General features: G+C 46.6%; 1 protein-coding gene across 6 annotated transcripts in view; it reads right to left on the bottom strand.

Moving 5' to 3' along the window:
• Positions 1 to 333: 333 nt before the first annotated feature.
• Positions 334 to 13,957, bottom strand: part of LOC110496979 (R3H domain-containing protein 1) — a 30,758-nt gene continuing 17,134 nt past the window's right edge. For 5 of the 6 annotated variants that reach the window (XM_036982320.1, XM_036982322.1, XM_036982321.1 and 2 more), the window contains 7 exons: positions 11,027 to 11,160; positions 10,526 to 10,683; positions 7,115 to 7,218; positions 6,734 to 6,900; positions 5,492 to 5,749; positions 4,984 to 5,074; positions 334 to 2,565 (listed from right to left, as the gene is read on the bottom strand). In XM_036982320.1, coding sequence (XP_036838215.1) covers positions 2,138 to 2,565; positions 4,984 to 5,074; positions 5,492 to 5,749; positions 6,734 to 6,900; positions 7,115 to 7,218; positions 10,526 to 10,683; positions 11,027 to 11,160 — 1,340 coding nt within the window. In that variant the 3' untranslated portion in view covers positions 334 to 2,137. The remainder of the gene's footprint in view (positions 2,566 to 4,983; positions 5,075 to 5,491; positions 5,750 to 6,733; positions 6,901 to 7,114; positions 7,219 to 10,525; positions 10,684 to 11,026; positions 11,161 to 13,957) is intronic. The other variant, XM_036982324.1, reaches the window with a different exon arrangement.

Here is a 13,957-nt window from a genome sequence, read left to right as displayed (position 1 = left end):
AAAACGATCTAAACCATATGCCATGGCAGTCTGTCACCAGATAGCGACCAAATTGAACACTTATGGGAGATTCTGGAGAAGTGAATGAAACAGCATTTTCAACCATCAACAAAACACCAAATGTTGGAATAATGGTGTTGCATCCCTCTGACAGAGTTCGACACTTGTATAATCTATGCCGAGGTGCATTGAAACAGTTCTGGCTCATGGTGGGCCAACACCCTATGAAGACACTATGTTGGCAGTTACCTGTATGGTGGTAATGAAGCAAGCAGAAAGAATCTCATATTTTGTCAAACGGCAGGAGCGTTGTTGGAATGACAAAGCACATGGTTTTGGTGTAAACATTTATTGGTTTCAAACAGAAATAAAAACATCTTGCACCAGCAGACTGGACATCTCTCCTGAATCCACCACCAACAACCATCTTAAATAGACACTTGTTTGGGTGTGATGGGGGTTGTGTTGTGAATAATGCACACTTTTCCAGTGACCCTTCTGATAGGATACGAACGGTAAAACGAACTAAACATGAAAGGAATTTGGCCTGGCCACCCTATATAGTGCACTACTTTTGACCAGGGCCCATAGGGAATGCCATTTGACACATAAGCAGGGAATGGGTGGACTGAACAGAGAGGGTTGGAGGAGGTTGGTGAGAAGGACATTCATTTTAGAATAGCTCAAATAGAATAAACCATCAATGAGATGCACCAAGGTTCTTCTCCTCTTTTCCTTAAAAACGATAAACCACTATCAAAACAAACATTTCTCCCTTGTGCCAGTGCAAAGATACCATTTACTGTGTAGAAAAGTGAGAATAATTTAGCTACCATATCAGTGATGATTCATTGTGAAAGAAATCAGTGGGTCAGAGTTTATACAAATGGAATTGGATGGGGTGTCTTGTCTTTAGGGGTGTTGGGGAGAGGGATGGATAGTGGCACCCGAGCCCAGTTAGAAGGCACCATTCTGTTGGGCTATGTTCCAAATGGAACCCTATTCGCTAGATAGTGCACTACTTTAGACCAGGTCCCATAGGGCTCATAAGACCACAGCCCTATGGGACCTAAGTAGTGCACTATATAGGGAAATAGGGTGCCGTTTGGGACACAACCTTGTTCTAGAAGACTCATCTTCTGTTGTAGCAGCACACCAACTGGCTAACGGGAGACTGACTCTACGGGCCGAATCCTAACTTGATATTATACGCCGGCACAACTCAGGCTTTCGTGTAAATCAACGGGACATTTTAAACTGAAATCTGGAGTTATCCGTTGCAGATCTCAAAATCAGAATCCGGCCCAAAGAGACACACTCTTGTCCAATGAGAGACACTTGGTATATTATCCTCTTGTAATGAATGAGTACAACCCTGCTTTGGGTGTTCTGACTGCAGCTTTTAACAAACATAAAACTAAACTAAATAAAACATGCTGCTTCCTTTACCACGTTCTGTCTGCAAATAAAATATGACACTTTTGGAACTTCCTGTTTTTCTGTCTGTGTCTTTGTGTTTCAACATTGGTGTGTTGTCCGATCCTTTTTTACACATTTTCATCTCAAAAAGTAGAGAACGTTCCCAAAGGCATTAACACATTCCCAGAAAGCCTCTACAACTCAAGTGAAGAAGCTGTTAGATAATGCCAACCGAGTGATACTCCATCAGTCTGAGTGTCAGTCAGTCCGGTGGGGAGTGGAGACTAGTGAGTGATGCTTGCAGAAGAGGGGTGTCTGATTGGTTGGCCGATAGCAGCAGTGGAGGTGGTGGTGGGGTGGAGGGGCCATGGCGAGGGCCCGTGACCGGCAGCCCCTCATAGCAGGCCGTGGGAGCCCCTAGAACAACCTCTCAGGGGCCCTAGTAACATATCACCCCACCCTGCTATTGAGAGGTGGTCCTCTCCTGGTTGGCTGGCCACAGCACCCCACCCTGCTTTTGAGAGCAAGTCCTCTCCAGGTTGGCTGGCTACAGCACCCCACCCTGCTATTGAGAGGTGGTCCTCTCCAGGTTGGCTGGCTACAGCACCCCACCCTGCTATTGAGAGGTGGTCCTCTCCAGGTTGGCTGGCTACAGCCCCCCACCCTGCTATTGAGAGGTGGTCCTCTCCTGGTTGGCTGGCTACAGCACCCCACCCTGCTATTGAGAGGTGGTCCTCTCCTGGTTGTGAAACTCATCAGAGTGTCTCTTGCTAGTTCTGAGTTTGAACGTGGTGGTAAGAAGGGGCCCAGGGCCGGCAGGGCCACTGTGTCTGAGCAAGGCATTCTGAGCTGCGTACCTGGAGGGAAACACAGCCAGGATGGTGTAGGTGGACGCCAGGTCGTTATGGTTACTACTGGGGGGTTTGGAACAGGAAGTAGTGTCAGTGTTTGTGTCACCGTTGTTACCGTCCCCCCCAGCCCCACAGTGCTTCAGCAGGGTTTCACCAGACTGGTGTTGGTGCTGTTGGGTCTCAGACAACCACTTGATCATGGCCCCTCCTCTGTACAGTTCCCCCAGGAGAGAGTCTGCCTCCGTACGACTGATGCCCTCTGGTAGCTCCAGCACCTCCAGGACTCCACCGTTCACTGCACAGAGAGAGAATTGATTGATTCAGCAGGTCAGTTATTGACAACATGATCTTTTACCACTTCCTGCATGAAGACCAACGGAAGCTGTTCATCTCTAGTGGCAACAGGGATGACAGTTAGTTTAGCTGTTTTTGGGGAGTAATTGTGGACCAATAAACACTACTAGAGTGATTTCAATACGGATCATTTTTCCTCCTAAAATAAAATCTTGCTGTGTGGAATCCAATCCAGTATGTGAGAGAATAATTATATTCCCCAACACCTAGATACACCAGTTCATTTATTTAGCCAGGTGTGAATTCTGCCTAGTCTATAAATTCTTCTTCTTACATGAACAAATACACTCCTGTATGGTCCTTCAGTGCACAGCAAGTGGTTTATAATGAGCACATTCAGTACCAGTCAAAAGTTTACACACCTCCTCATTCAAGGGTTTTTCTTTATTTTCTACTATTTTCTACATTGTAGAATAATAGTGAAGACATCAAAACTATGAAACACATATAGAATCTTGTAGTTACCAAAGAAAGTGTTAAACAAATCAAAATACATGTTATATTTGAGATTCTTCAAAGTAGCCACCCTTTGCCTTGATGACAGCTTTGCACACTCTTGGCATTCTCTCAACCAGCTTCATGAGCTGGAATGCATTTCAATTAACAGGTGTGCCTTTTTGAAAGTTAATTTGTGGAATTTCTTTCCTTCTTAATGCGTTAGAGCCAATCAGTTTCGTTGTGACATGGTAGGGGTGGTATACAGAAGATAGCCCTATTTGGTAAAATACCAAAGTTCATGTTATGGCAAGAACAGCTCAAATAAGCAAAGAGCAACAACAGTCCATCATTACTTTAAGACATGAAGGTCAGCCAATAAAGAACATACTTGCTTGGTCCAAGAAACATGAGCTATGAACATTATCCAAACTGGAGATTATTGGTTTTTGAGACGTAGAGTAGGTGAACGGATGATCTCCACATGTGTGGTTGCCACCATGAAGAAGGTAGTGTGATGGTGCTTTGCTAGTGACACTGTCTGTGATTGATTTAGAATTCAATGTACACTTAACCATTATGGCTACGACAGCATTCTGCAGCGATACGCCATCCCATCTGGGTTTGTGCTTAGTGGGACTACAATCTGTTTTTCCTACAGGACAATGATCCAACACACCTCCAGGCTGTGTAAAGGGCTATTTGACCAAGAAGGAGAGTGATGAGGCCTCCACAATCACCCAACCTCAACCCAATTGAGATGGTGTGGGATGAGTCGGACCGCAGAGTGAAGGAAAAGCAGCCAACAAGTGCTCAGCATATGTGGGAACTCCTTCTAGACTGTTGGAAAAGCTTTCCTCATGTAGCTGGTTGAGAGAATGCCAAGAGTCTGCAAAGCGGTCATCAAGGCAAAGGGTGGCTACTTAGAAGAATCTAAAATATATATTGATTTGTTTAAACACTTTTTTTGGTTACAACATGATTCCATGTGTTATTTCAGTTGATGTCTTTATTATTCTACAATATAGAAAATAGTAAAAATAAAGAAAAACCCTTGAATGAGTAGGTGTGTCCAACACTTTTGACAGGTACTGTATTTTTTGTATTTTTTTTTAAAAACTAGGTTGTTTATAAATATTATATTAGAAAAATCTTGTTCTAAGACTCAAGTGTGATGATCAACAGGAATCCATTCACAGACCATTATAATTTATACTCCAAAATAAACAAACGGGACTAAACATGGTTACATAATCTAATCGCACATTCAGGGTTTTTCTGGATCAAAACGGGGCTTAGGTGGTGGGTGTGGCTATGGGCTTGGCCAACGGTGCGGTCACCAACTTCCATTTGAGGCTGTCCTATTGGCCTGAGGGACAAAATGTTGTTTAAAAGCTAATTTCCTGCAATTCAACACATTTTGCCAAGGCTTCTGCTATCTGAATGACAAACAAAATGGAAAAACATGGGGGCCTCAAGCCATGACAAAACTCCTGAATGCATCATTTTAAAAAATGATCCTCGTCTAGCTTTTAATTAGGTTATTATTAGTTCTCAAAGACGATATTATTTAAAAATATATAGGTCCATTATATGTTCGAGCACTTAGATATGGTCATTTTCATACTTTCATAGAATGTTTGGGAACTGACATTGAGTTAGGCACTTGTTAAAATTCTAGAACAATATATAGTGGGAAAAGTGGCCGTGCGTTTGGACAATTAATAGACACTGCAGCAAATAAACCCCAATAAGAACATGTATGTCTTGTCCAGAACCAGACTCACAGTCCTCTTACCAATCGGGAACATCACGGTCCTATTGATCAAACAACCATGAACAGGTAGGCTCTCTCCCTCCTTAAGATCAACAACTAAGGTCTCTCCTCGCCCGTCCCTGGGTCATGGTCTCTCCTCTCTATTACCTGGGTCACCTACACTAAGATCTGATGATAAGGACTTCCTAGGTGGTGGTCTCCTCCCTCGCCCCCCATGATGCCGGATTCCCATTGGGCCCTGAGGGAAAAGGAGGCAGACATGTTGACTGGACTGAGATTTTGGCTACTTTTTTCATATTTTAATCTTACATTTTCATATCACAGATTTGGTAAATTTTGTCGTATGAAACAAGCTCCTTTGTTAAGTGTGTGTGTGTGTGTTCTGAGGACTCACTTGGTGGTTGGGGATCATGTGGTGTGTGTGTGTGTGTGTTCTGAGGACTCACTTGGTGGTTGGGGATCATGTGGTGTGTGTGTGTGTGTGTTCTGAGGACTCACGTGGTGGTGGTTGGGGATCATGTGGTGTGTGTGTGTGTTCTGAGGACTCACGTGGTGGTGGTTGGGGATCATGTGGTGTGTGTGTGTGTTCTGAGGACTCACGTGGTGGTGGTTGGGGATCATGTGGTGTGTGTGTGTGTGTGTTCTGAGGACTCACGTGGTGGTGGTTGGGGATCATGTGGTGTGTGCCATGGATCAGCGGAGGCCTGATGGCAGGGTTGTACTGGAGGGGTTGACCCAGCAATGGGTATCTGCCGTCCACTGCCTGCCCTGGGCCGAAGGGTCTGGGGAACTGGGTCATTATGGGGATGGGGGTGAGGCCGGCCGAGCGGAGGTTCTTTATGGAGGTGAGTTGGTGGGTTGGGGCTTGGGGCTGGGCTGGAGGCGTGCTGGGGCCACCCAGCTGGGGACTGTTCTATAGGACAGAGGCAAAAAAGGAGGGACAGGGAGGTGGGGGACAGAGGGGACATAGAAACCCTTATATATATATATATATATAGTCCATCGGAGGGAAAGTGTATCCCTAGTTTGAAGAGACGGGCCTGAGCAAGATGCTCGGAGTCGCTTATCTTGATAACACAATGAGCAGTTTTTGGGGATGCAAGAGGTGTAGATCAGTCATCCTGCCCCCTCTCCCTCATGCTGATCCTGCCCCCTCTCCCCCAGGCTGATCCTGCCCCCTCTCCCCCAGGCTGATCCTGCCCCCTCTCCCCCAGGCTGATCCTGCCCCCTCTCCCCCAGGCTGATCCTGCCCCCTCTCCCCCAGGCTGATCCTGCCCCCTCTCCCCCAGGCTGATCCTGCCCTCTCTCCCCCAGGCTGATCCTGCCCCCTCCCCCCCAGGCTGATCCTGCCCCCTCCCCCCCAGGCTGATCCTGCCCTCTCCCCAACATGCAGAATATTACAAAGACTCCTGACTGGTTATGTCTAATTATCAGCAGCTCAGTAGTTACCTGCGAGTGGTCTAGTTGTTCTGAGTAGTTACCTGTTAGTTGTCTAGTTGTTCTGAGTAGTTACCTGCGAGTGGTCTAGTTGTTCTGAGTAGTTACCTGTTAGTTGTCTAGTTGTTCTGAGTAGTTACCTGTTAGTTACCTAGTTGTTCTAAGTAGTTACCTGCGAGTGGTCTAGTTGTTCTGAGTAGTTACCTGCGAGTGGTCTAGTTGTTCTGAGTAGTTACCTGCGAGTGGTCTAGTTGTTCTGAGTAGTTACCTGCGAGTGGTCTAGTTGTTCTGAGTAGTTACCTGCGAGTGGTCTAGTTGTTCTGAGTAGTTACCTGTTAGTTACCTAGTTGTTCTGAGTAGTTACCTGCGAGTGGTCTAGTTGTTCTGAGTAGTTACCTGTTAGTTACCTAGTTGTTCTGAGTAGTTACCTGCGAGTGGTCTAGTTGTTTTGAGTAGTTACCTGTGAGTTGTTTAGTTGTTCTGAGGACCTCTGGCTGCGTGTGTGATCCAGACTGTAGTATCTGTTGTGTTTCCACTGTGGAGGGGAGTGGGCTCTGGGCTGGTGGTTAGGGGGCAGGGTCAGCTGCATCATCACCATCCCACCACTGTGAGGACCGGGGAGCACACCTACACACAGTTACAACAACAACGTCAAAATCACAGTTTCATTGTCAAAGGAACGTTTCCATCCTCGGATGGACACAAGGCAGGAAAACCATTTCAATGGTTCTAAATCTCATACTTAAGGGTCTTTCAAAACGAACGGTATCTATTTTAGTATGTGTGTGATCCCGGGGGGAATTGAACCCACGACCTTGGTGTTGCTGAGAGGTAATGTTACCTGAGCACTGCTGTCCTGGTAGCTGCTGGGTTCCACACGGAGACGAAGCCCGGGGAAACTGCATCTGCTCTGCCCCAGGAGGAGGTAAGAAACCCATCGATGGACTGTGGAGACACTTGCTTAGTCAATATATTTATGGAGCTCTATGAGGCATCCAATTAAAAAGACATTGATAGCACCAGCAGCCAATTAAAAGACATTGATAGCACCAGCAGCCAATTAAAAGACATTGATAGCACCAGCAGCCAATTAAAAGACATTGATAGCACCAGCAGCCAATTAAAAGACATTGATAGCACCAGCAGCCAATTAAAAGACATTGATAGCACCAGCAGCCAATTAAAAGACATTGATAGCACCAGCAGCCAATTAAAAGACATTGATAGCACCAGCAGCCAATTAAAAGACATTGATAGCACCAGCAGCCAATTAAAAGACATTGATAGCACCAGCAGCCAATTAAAAGACATTGATAGCACCAGCAGCCAATTAAAAGACATTGATAGCACCAGCAGCCAATTAAAAGACATTGATAGCACCAGCAGCCAATTAAAAGACATTGATAGCACCAGCAGCCAATTAAAAGACATTGATAGCACCAGCAGCCAATTAAAAGACATTGATAGCACCAGCAGCCAATTAAAAGACATTGATAGCACCAGCAGCCAATTAAAAGACATTGATAGCACCAGCAGCCAATTAAAAGACATTGATAGCACCAGCAGCCAATTAAAAGACATTGATAGCACCAGCAGCCAATTAAAAGACATTGATAGCACCAGCAGCCAATTAAAAGACATTGATAGCACCAGCAGCCAATTAAAAGACATTGATAGCACCAGCAGCCAATTAAAAGACATTGATAGCACCAGCAGCCAATTAAAAGACATTGATAGCACCAGCAGCCAATTAAAAGACATTGATAGCACCAGCAGCCAATTAAAAGACATTGATAGCACCAGCAGCCAATTAAAAGACATTGATAGCACCAGCAGCCAATTAAAAGACATTGATAGCACCAGCAGCCAATTAAAAGACATTGATAGCACCAGCAGCCAATTAAAAGACATTGATAGCACCAGCAGCCAATTAAAAGACATTGATAGCACCAGCAGCCAATTAAAAGACATTGATAGCACCAGCAGCCAATTAAAAGACATTGACAGCACCAGCAGCCAATTAAAAGACATTGATAGCACCAGCAGCCAATTAAAATACATTGATAGCACCAGCAGCCAATTAAAAGACATTGATAGCACCAGCAGCCAGCCACTTTATATTAGCTCTCAGTCTCCCTTAAAAAGAGCCCCAACACAATGTTTCAGAAAGAGTCTTTTATTACAGGTAGGTTAATGATCTCTGATTAACGGTGACAGTCCATGAGAAAAACAAACATGTCATTCATTTCCTCTTTATGACCTGAATCACTCTGTCATCAGACTGAAGGATGACATTACAGCTGCCTGGTACTGTACCCATAGGGCTCTGGTTAAAAGTAGTGCACTATATAGGGAATAGGGTTTTATTTGGGACACTTAATATTAACACTGACAGTACTGATGCTGTGGGGCAGAATAGAGGAACCAGTACAACAGGGATGGAAGTAACTTTCAGCTCAGTGGAGCTTCTGTTAGTAGGGCAGTCTGGAGGTCACTTTCAGCTCAGTGGAGTTTCTGTTAGTAGGGCAGTCTGGAGGTCACTTTCAGCTCAGTGGAGCTTCTGTTAGTAGGGCAGTCTGGTGGTCACTTTCAGCTCAGTGGAGTTTGTTAGTAGGGCAGTCTGGAGGTCACTTTCAGCTCACTGGAGCTTCTGTTAGTAGGGCAGTCTGGAGGTCACTTTCAGCTCAGTGGAGTTTGTTAGTAGGGCAGTCTGGAGGTCACTTTCAGCTCAGAGGAGCTTCTGTTAGTAGGGCAGTCTGGAGGTCACTTTCAGCTCAGAGGAGCTTCTGTTAGTAGGGCAGTCTGGAGGTCACTTTCAGCTCAGAGGAGCTTCTGTTAGTAGGGCAGTCTGGAGGTCACTTTCAGCTCAGTGGAGTTTGTTAGTAGGGCTGTCTGGAGGTCACTTTCAGCTCAGCAGTGTTTGTTAGTAGGGCAGTCTGGAGGTCACTTTCAGCTCAGCAGTGGTTGTTAGTAGGGCAGTCTGGAGGTCACTTTCAGCTCAGCAGTGTTTGTTAGTAGGGCAGTCTGGAGGTCACTTTCAGCTCAGCAGTGGTTGTTAGTAGGGCAGTCTGGAGGTCACTTTCAGCTCAGTGGAGTTTGTTAGTAGGGCAGTCTGGAGGTCACTTTCAGCTCAGTGGAGTTTGTTAGTAGGGCAGTCTGGAGGTCACTTTCAGCTCAGCAGTGTTTGTTAGTAGGGCAGTCTGGAGGTCACTTTCAGCTCAGCAGTGTTTGTTAGTAGGGCAGTCTGGAGGTCACTTTCAGCTCAGAGGAGTTTGTTAGTAGGGCAGTCTGGAGGTCACTTTCAGCTCAGCAGTGTTTGTTAGTAGGGCAGTCTGGAGGTCACTTTCAGCTCAGTGCAGTCTGTTAGTAGGGCAGTCTGGAGGTCACTTTCAGCTCAGTGGAGTTTGTTAGTAGGGCAGTCTGGAGGTCACTTTCAGCTCAGCAGTGTTTGTTAGTAGGGCAGTCTGGAGGTCACTTTCAGCTCAGAGGAGTTTGTTAGTAGGGCAGTCTGGAGGTCACTTTCAGCTCAGCAGTGGTTGTTAGTAGGGCAGTCTGGAGGTCACTTTCAGCTCAGTGGAGTCTGTTAGTAGGGCAGTCTGGAGGTCACTTTCAGCTCAGTGGAGTTTGTTAGTAGGGCAGTCTGGAGGTCACTTTCAGCTCAGTGGAGCCTGTTAGTAGGGCAGTCTGGAGGTCACTTTCAGCTCAGTGGAGTTTGTTAGTAGGGCAGTCTGGAGGTCACTTTCAGCTCAGCAGTGTTTGTTAGTAGGGCAGTCTGGAGGTCACTTTCAGCTCAGCAGTGTTTGTTAGTAGGGCAGTCTGGAGGTCACTTTCAGCTCAGCAGTGTTTGTTAGTAGGGCAGTCTGGAGGTCACTTTCAGCTCAGTGGAGTTTGTTAGTAGGGCAGTCTGGAGGATGATTTATAAGGCTGATGAACAGGTGCAGTGCAGCCCAGTCTTAATAGTACACCTCAGCTCCCATGAGGACCGGTTTCTACACCAGCAATAACTCCCTTCATCAACCACACTATAGGAGAACTATGGCCCTGGGGGGGGGCTCTATAGAGTCTAGCTACTATAATGGACTGTTGTAAATGGTGTTGGCAGTTTGGTTGGTACATCGGTATCTGTGCCACTTTCATCAACGTTGAACTACTTAGGAATATGAAACAGTACCACATTACAGACCTAACACTTAGACTATTTAATACACAGTCCATCTTCCTACTGTCAACAACAGAACAGCTCAGTTCCTACCTCATGGTGCTGTGTTGATTTGGGGGCATGACACTGTAGTAAACCTGCATGCCTGACATGGCCATGGGAGCTTGGCTTGGATGGCTCTGGATCATCATGGGCTGTTGACATGCCTGCTGATGTGGAGGCATGTTCTGAGACCCCTGGGGCATTGATACCTGCACCACGCACACAGACCATATGGAAGAACAGGATTCAGCAGGAGTATTTCTTTTTTTACATTTACAATTGATACAGACATCTGATGTCGGATCCCTTTCAAATCTCATTTCAATTCAATCCTCAAACTATTTAACATTACAGAGTTCGGTTGATCTAATTGTAAGATTTTCAGTCAGGCAAAGATGTTCACAAGAGCAAGATGTTCACAAGAGCAAGATGTTCACAAGAGCAAGATGTTCACAATATAAGATCAAACCATGCAAAAGAAAAGGACAAATCAAATGTTTTTCTTTATTTAAAAAACAACAGTTTAATAATGTTAAGCCAATAAGAACGTACCTGATAAGACGGCATTGAAGGGTACTGGACCATGAAGGCTGTCATGTGATTTCCCATATTGCTGTGCTGCTGGTTGTTCACCAGGTTCTGATGCTGAGGGCCTTGGGGCGGATTTGGCATCACAGCGTGGTAACCTTCAGTAACATTAGGACGTTACAATTCACTTCTATTGAAATAATCTAGTGAGATGTAGAACATTTCAATTCATTGTTTTTAAACAAAATGGTGCCATTAATCCTTCACAACGACTATGAATGAATGAGCCGAAGTGAAATGAGAAACATATTTAATATGCCTCTGTTGTCTTGGGAGATTATCTCTTTACTTGTCCCTCTAGCAACGCCAAAAGGGCGGTCCCTTTAGCAACGCCAAAAGGGGGGTCTCTCTAGCAACGTCAAAAGGGGGGTCTCTCTAGCAACGTCAAAAGGGCGGTCCCTCTAGCAACGTCAAAAGGGCGGTCCCTCTAGCAACGTCAAAAGGGCGGTCCCTCTAGCAACGTCAAAAGGGCGGTCCCTCTAGCAACGTCAAAAGGGGGGTCTCTCTAGCAACGTCAAAAGGGGGGTCTCTCGCGCAACGTCAAAAGGGGGGTCTCTCGCGCAACGTCAAAAGGGGGTCTCTCTAGCAACGTCAAAAAGGGGGTCTCTCTAGCAACGTCAAAAGGGGGGTCTCTCTAGCAACGTCAAAAGGGGGGTCTCTCTAGCAACGTCAAAAGGGGAGTCTCTCTAGCAACGTCAAAAGGGGGGTCTCTCTAGCAACGTCAAAAGGGAGGTCTCTCTAGCAACGTCAAAAAGGAGGTCTCTCTAGCAACGTCAAAAGGGGGGTCTCTCTAGCAACGTCAAAAGGGAGGTCTCTCTAGCAACGTCAAAAGGGGGGTCTCTCTAGCAACGTCAAAAGGGGGGTCTCTCTAGCAACGTCAAAAGGGGGGTCTCTCTAGCAACGTCAAAAGGGGGGTCTCTCTAGCAACGTCAAAAGGGGGGTCTCTCTAGCAACGTCAAAAGGGGGGTCTCTCTAGCAACGTCAAAAGGGGGGTCTCTCTAGCAACGTCAAAAGGGAGGTCTCTCTAGCAACGTCAAAAGGGGGGTCTCACTAGCAACGTCAAAAGGGGGGTCTCACTAGCAACGTCAAAAGGGGGGTCTCACTAGCAACGTCAAAAGGGGGGTCTCACTAGCAACGTCAAAAGGGGGGTCTCACTAGCAACGTCAAAAGGGGGGTCTCTCTAGCAACGTCAAAAGGGAGGTCTCTCTAGCAACGTCAAAAGGGAGGTCTCTCTAGCAACGTCAAAAGGGGGGTCTCACTAGCAACGTCAAAAGGGGGGTCTCACTAGCAACGTCAAAAGGGCGGTCTCTCTAGCAACGTCAAAAGGGTGGTCTCTCTAGCAAAGTCAAAACGGTGCTGGAAATAGTAGTGCTTGTTCCATAGTGGACAGCTGAATGTCAAGGTTACAGCCTGCTGCTTCTCACAGAGAAATCCAGGGACCGCATTAGTCGTCGTCGTCCTTTTGTAAAAAAGGTGACCGGAACATTCTTTAGCCCCAATGAGGAAAAGTGGAACAAGACGAGACCAATAGACAATGAATGGTTTCATATGTGAAGGAGCGGGACACTCTTTTGACCGCCCTCCTGTCTCTCTCCAGACCTCTGCTCACAAACCAAGCATGAAATGACTCTCCCATTATATCCCCCACACACCATTCCACCTGAGCACACACAGAACGGATTGGATTGCCTTGGGACAGCAGGTGAAATAGGAAGTTGCTAACAGGTGCTTTATGCCTATTGTCAGTGTGCCTTTATGTTGTAATCTGCAGGACTGAACGGTTCCCAAAAGACACATTGTAAAAACACAGATGACGACCCTGAAGGAACACGAAGTCATCATCATTATGGCCGCTGGAGAAGAAGAGTTGAGGGGCTGAATAGAGACCGCTGGAGGAGAGAAGAGAGAGACTGAAGAGAAGTGAGGGGATGAATAGAGACCGCTGGAGGAGAGGAGAGAGAGAGACTGAAGAGAAGTGAGGGGCTGAAAAAGAGACCGGTTCACTGTGAGAATCATAGAACTCTCAGACAGCATCCCGGCCCCGCATTCTGCCACTCCGATTTCCAGGTCTTCATCACCAACACCTCTGTGTTCCAGTCCAGACTCCTGGTCTTCATCACCAACACCTCTGTGTTCCAGTCCAGACTCCTGGTCTTCATCACCAACACCTCTGTGTTCCAGTCCAGACCCCTGGTCTTCATCATCAACACCTCTGTGTTCCAGTCCAGACCCCAGGTCTTCATCACCAACACCTCTGTGTTCCAGTCCAGACCCCAGGTCTTCATCACCAACACTTCTGTGTTCCAGTCCAGACCCCAGGTCTTCATCACCAACACCTCTGTGTTCCAGTCCAGACCCCTGGTCTTCATCACCAACACCTCTGTGTTCCAGTCCAGACCCCTGGTCTTCATCACCAACACCTCTGTGTTCCAGTCCAGACTCCAGGTCTTCATCACCAACACCTCTGTGTTCTAGTCCAGATTTTCCCATCACCAACACCTCTGTGGTCCAGTCCAGATTTTCCCATCACCAACACCTCTGTGATCCAGTCCAGACTCCAGATTTTCCCATCACCAACACCTCTGTGATCCAGTCCAGACTCCAGATTTTCCCATCACCAACACCTCTGTGATCCAGTCCAGACTCCAGATTTTCCCATCACCAACACCTCTGTGATCCAGTCCAGACTCCAGATTTTCCCATCACCAACACCTCTGTGATCCAGTCCAGACTCCAGATTTTCCCATCACCAACACCTCTGTGATCCAGTCCAGACTCCAGACTTTCCCATCACCAACACCTCTGTGGTCCAGTGTGGATGAGTTAAGAGTGTGGTGAGGTTGTAGGTTCAATTCCCACAAGCATCATTTATACTGAAGCCTTCAGCAAAATTGT

Source organism: Oncorhynchus mykiss, chromosome 7 (genome assembly GCF_013265735.2).
Source record: "Oncorhynchus mykiss isolate Arlee chromosome 7, USDA_OmykA_1.1, whole genome shotgun sequence".
Classification (NCBI taxonomy): Eukaryota; Metazoa; Chordata; class Actinopteri; order Salmoniformes; family Salmonidae; genus Oncorhynchus; species Oncorhynchus mykiss.
Note: the sequence above shows the minus strand (reverse complement) of the source record. Positions and strands in the feature narration are given on the sequence as shown.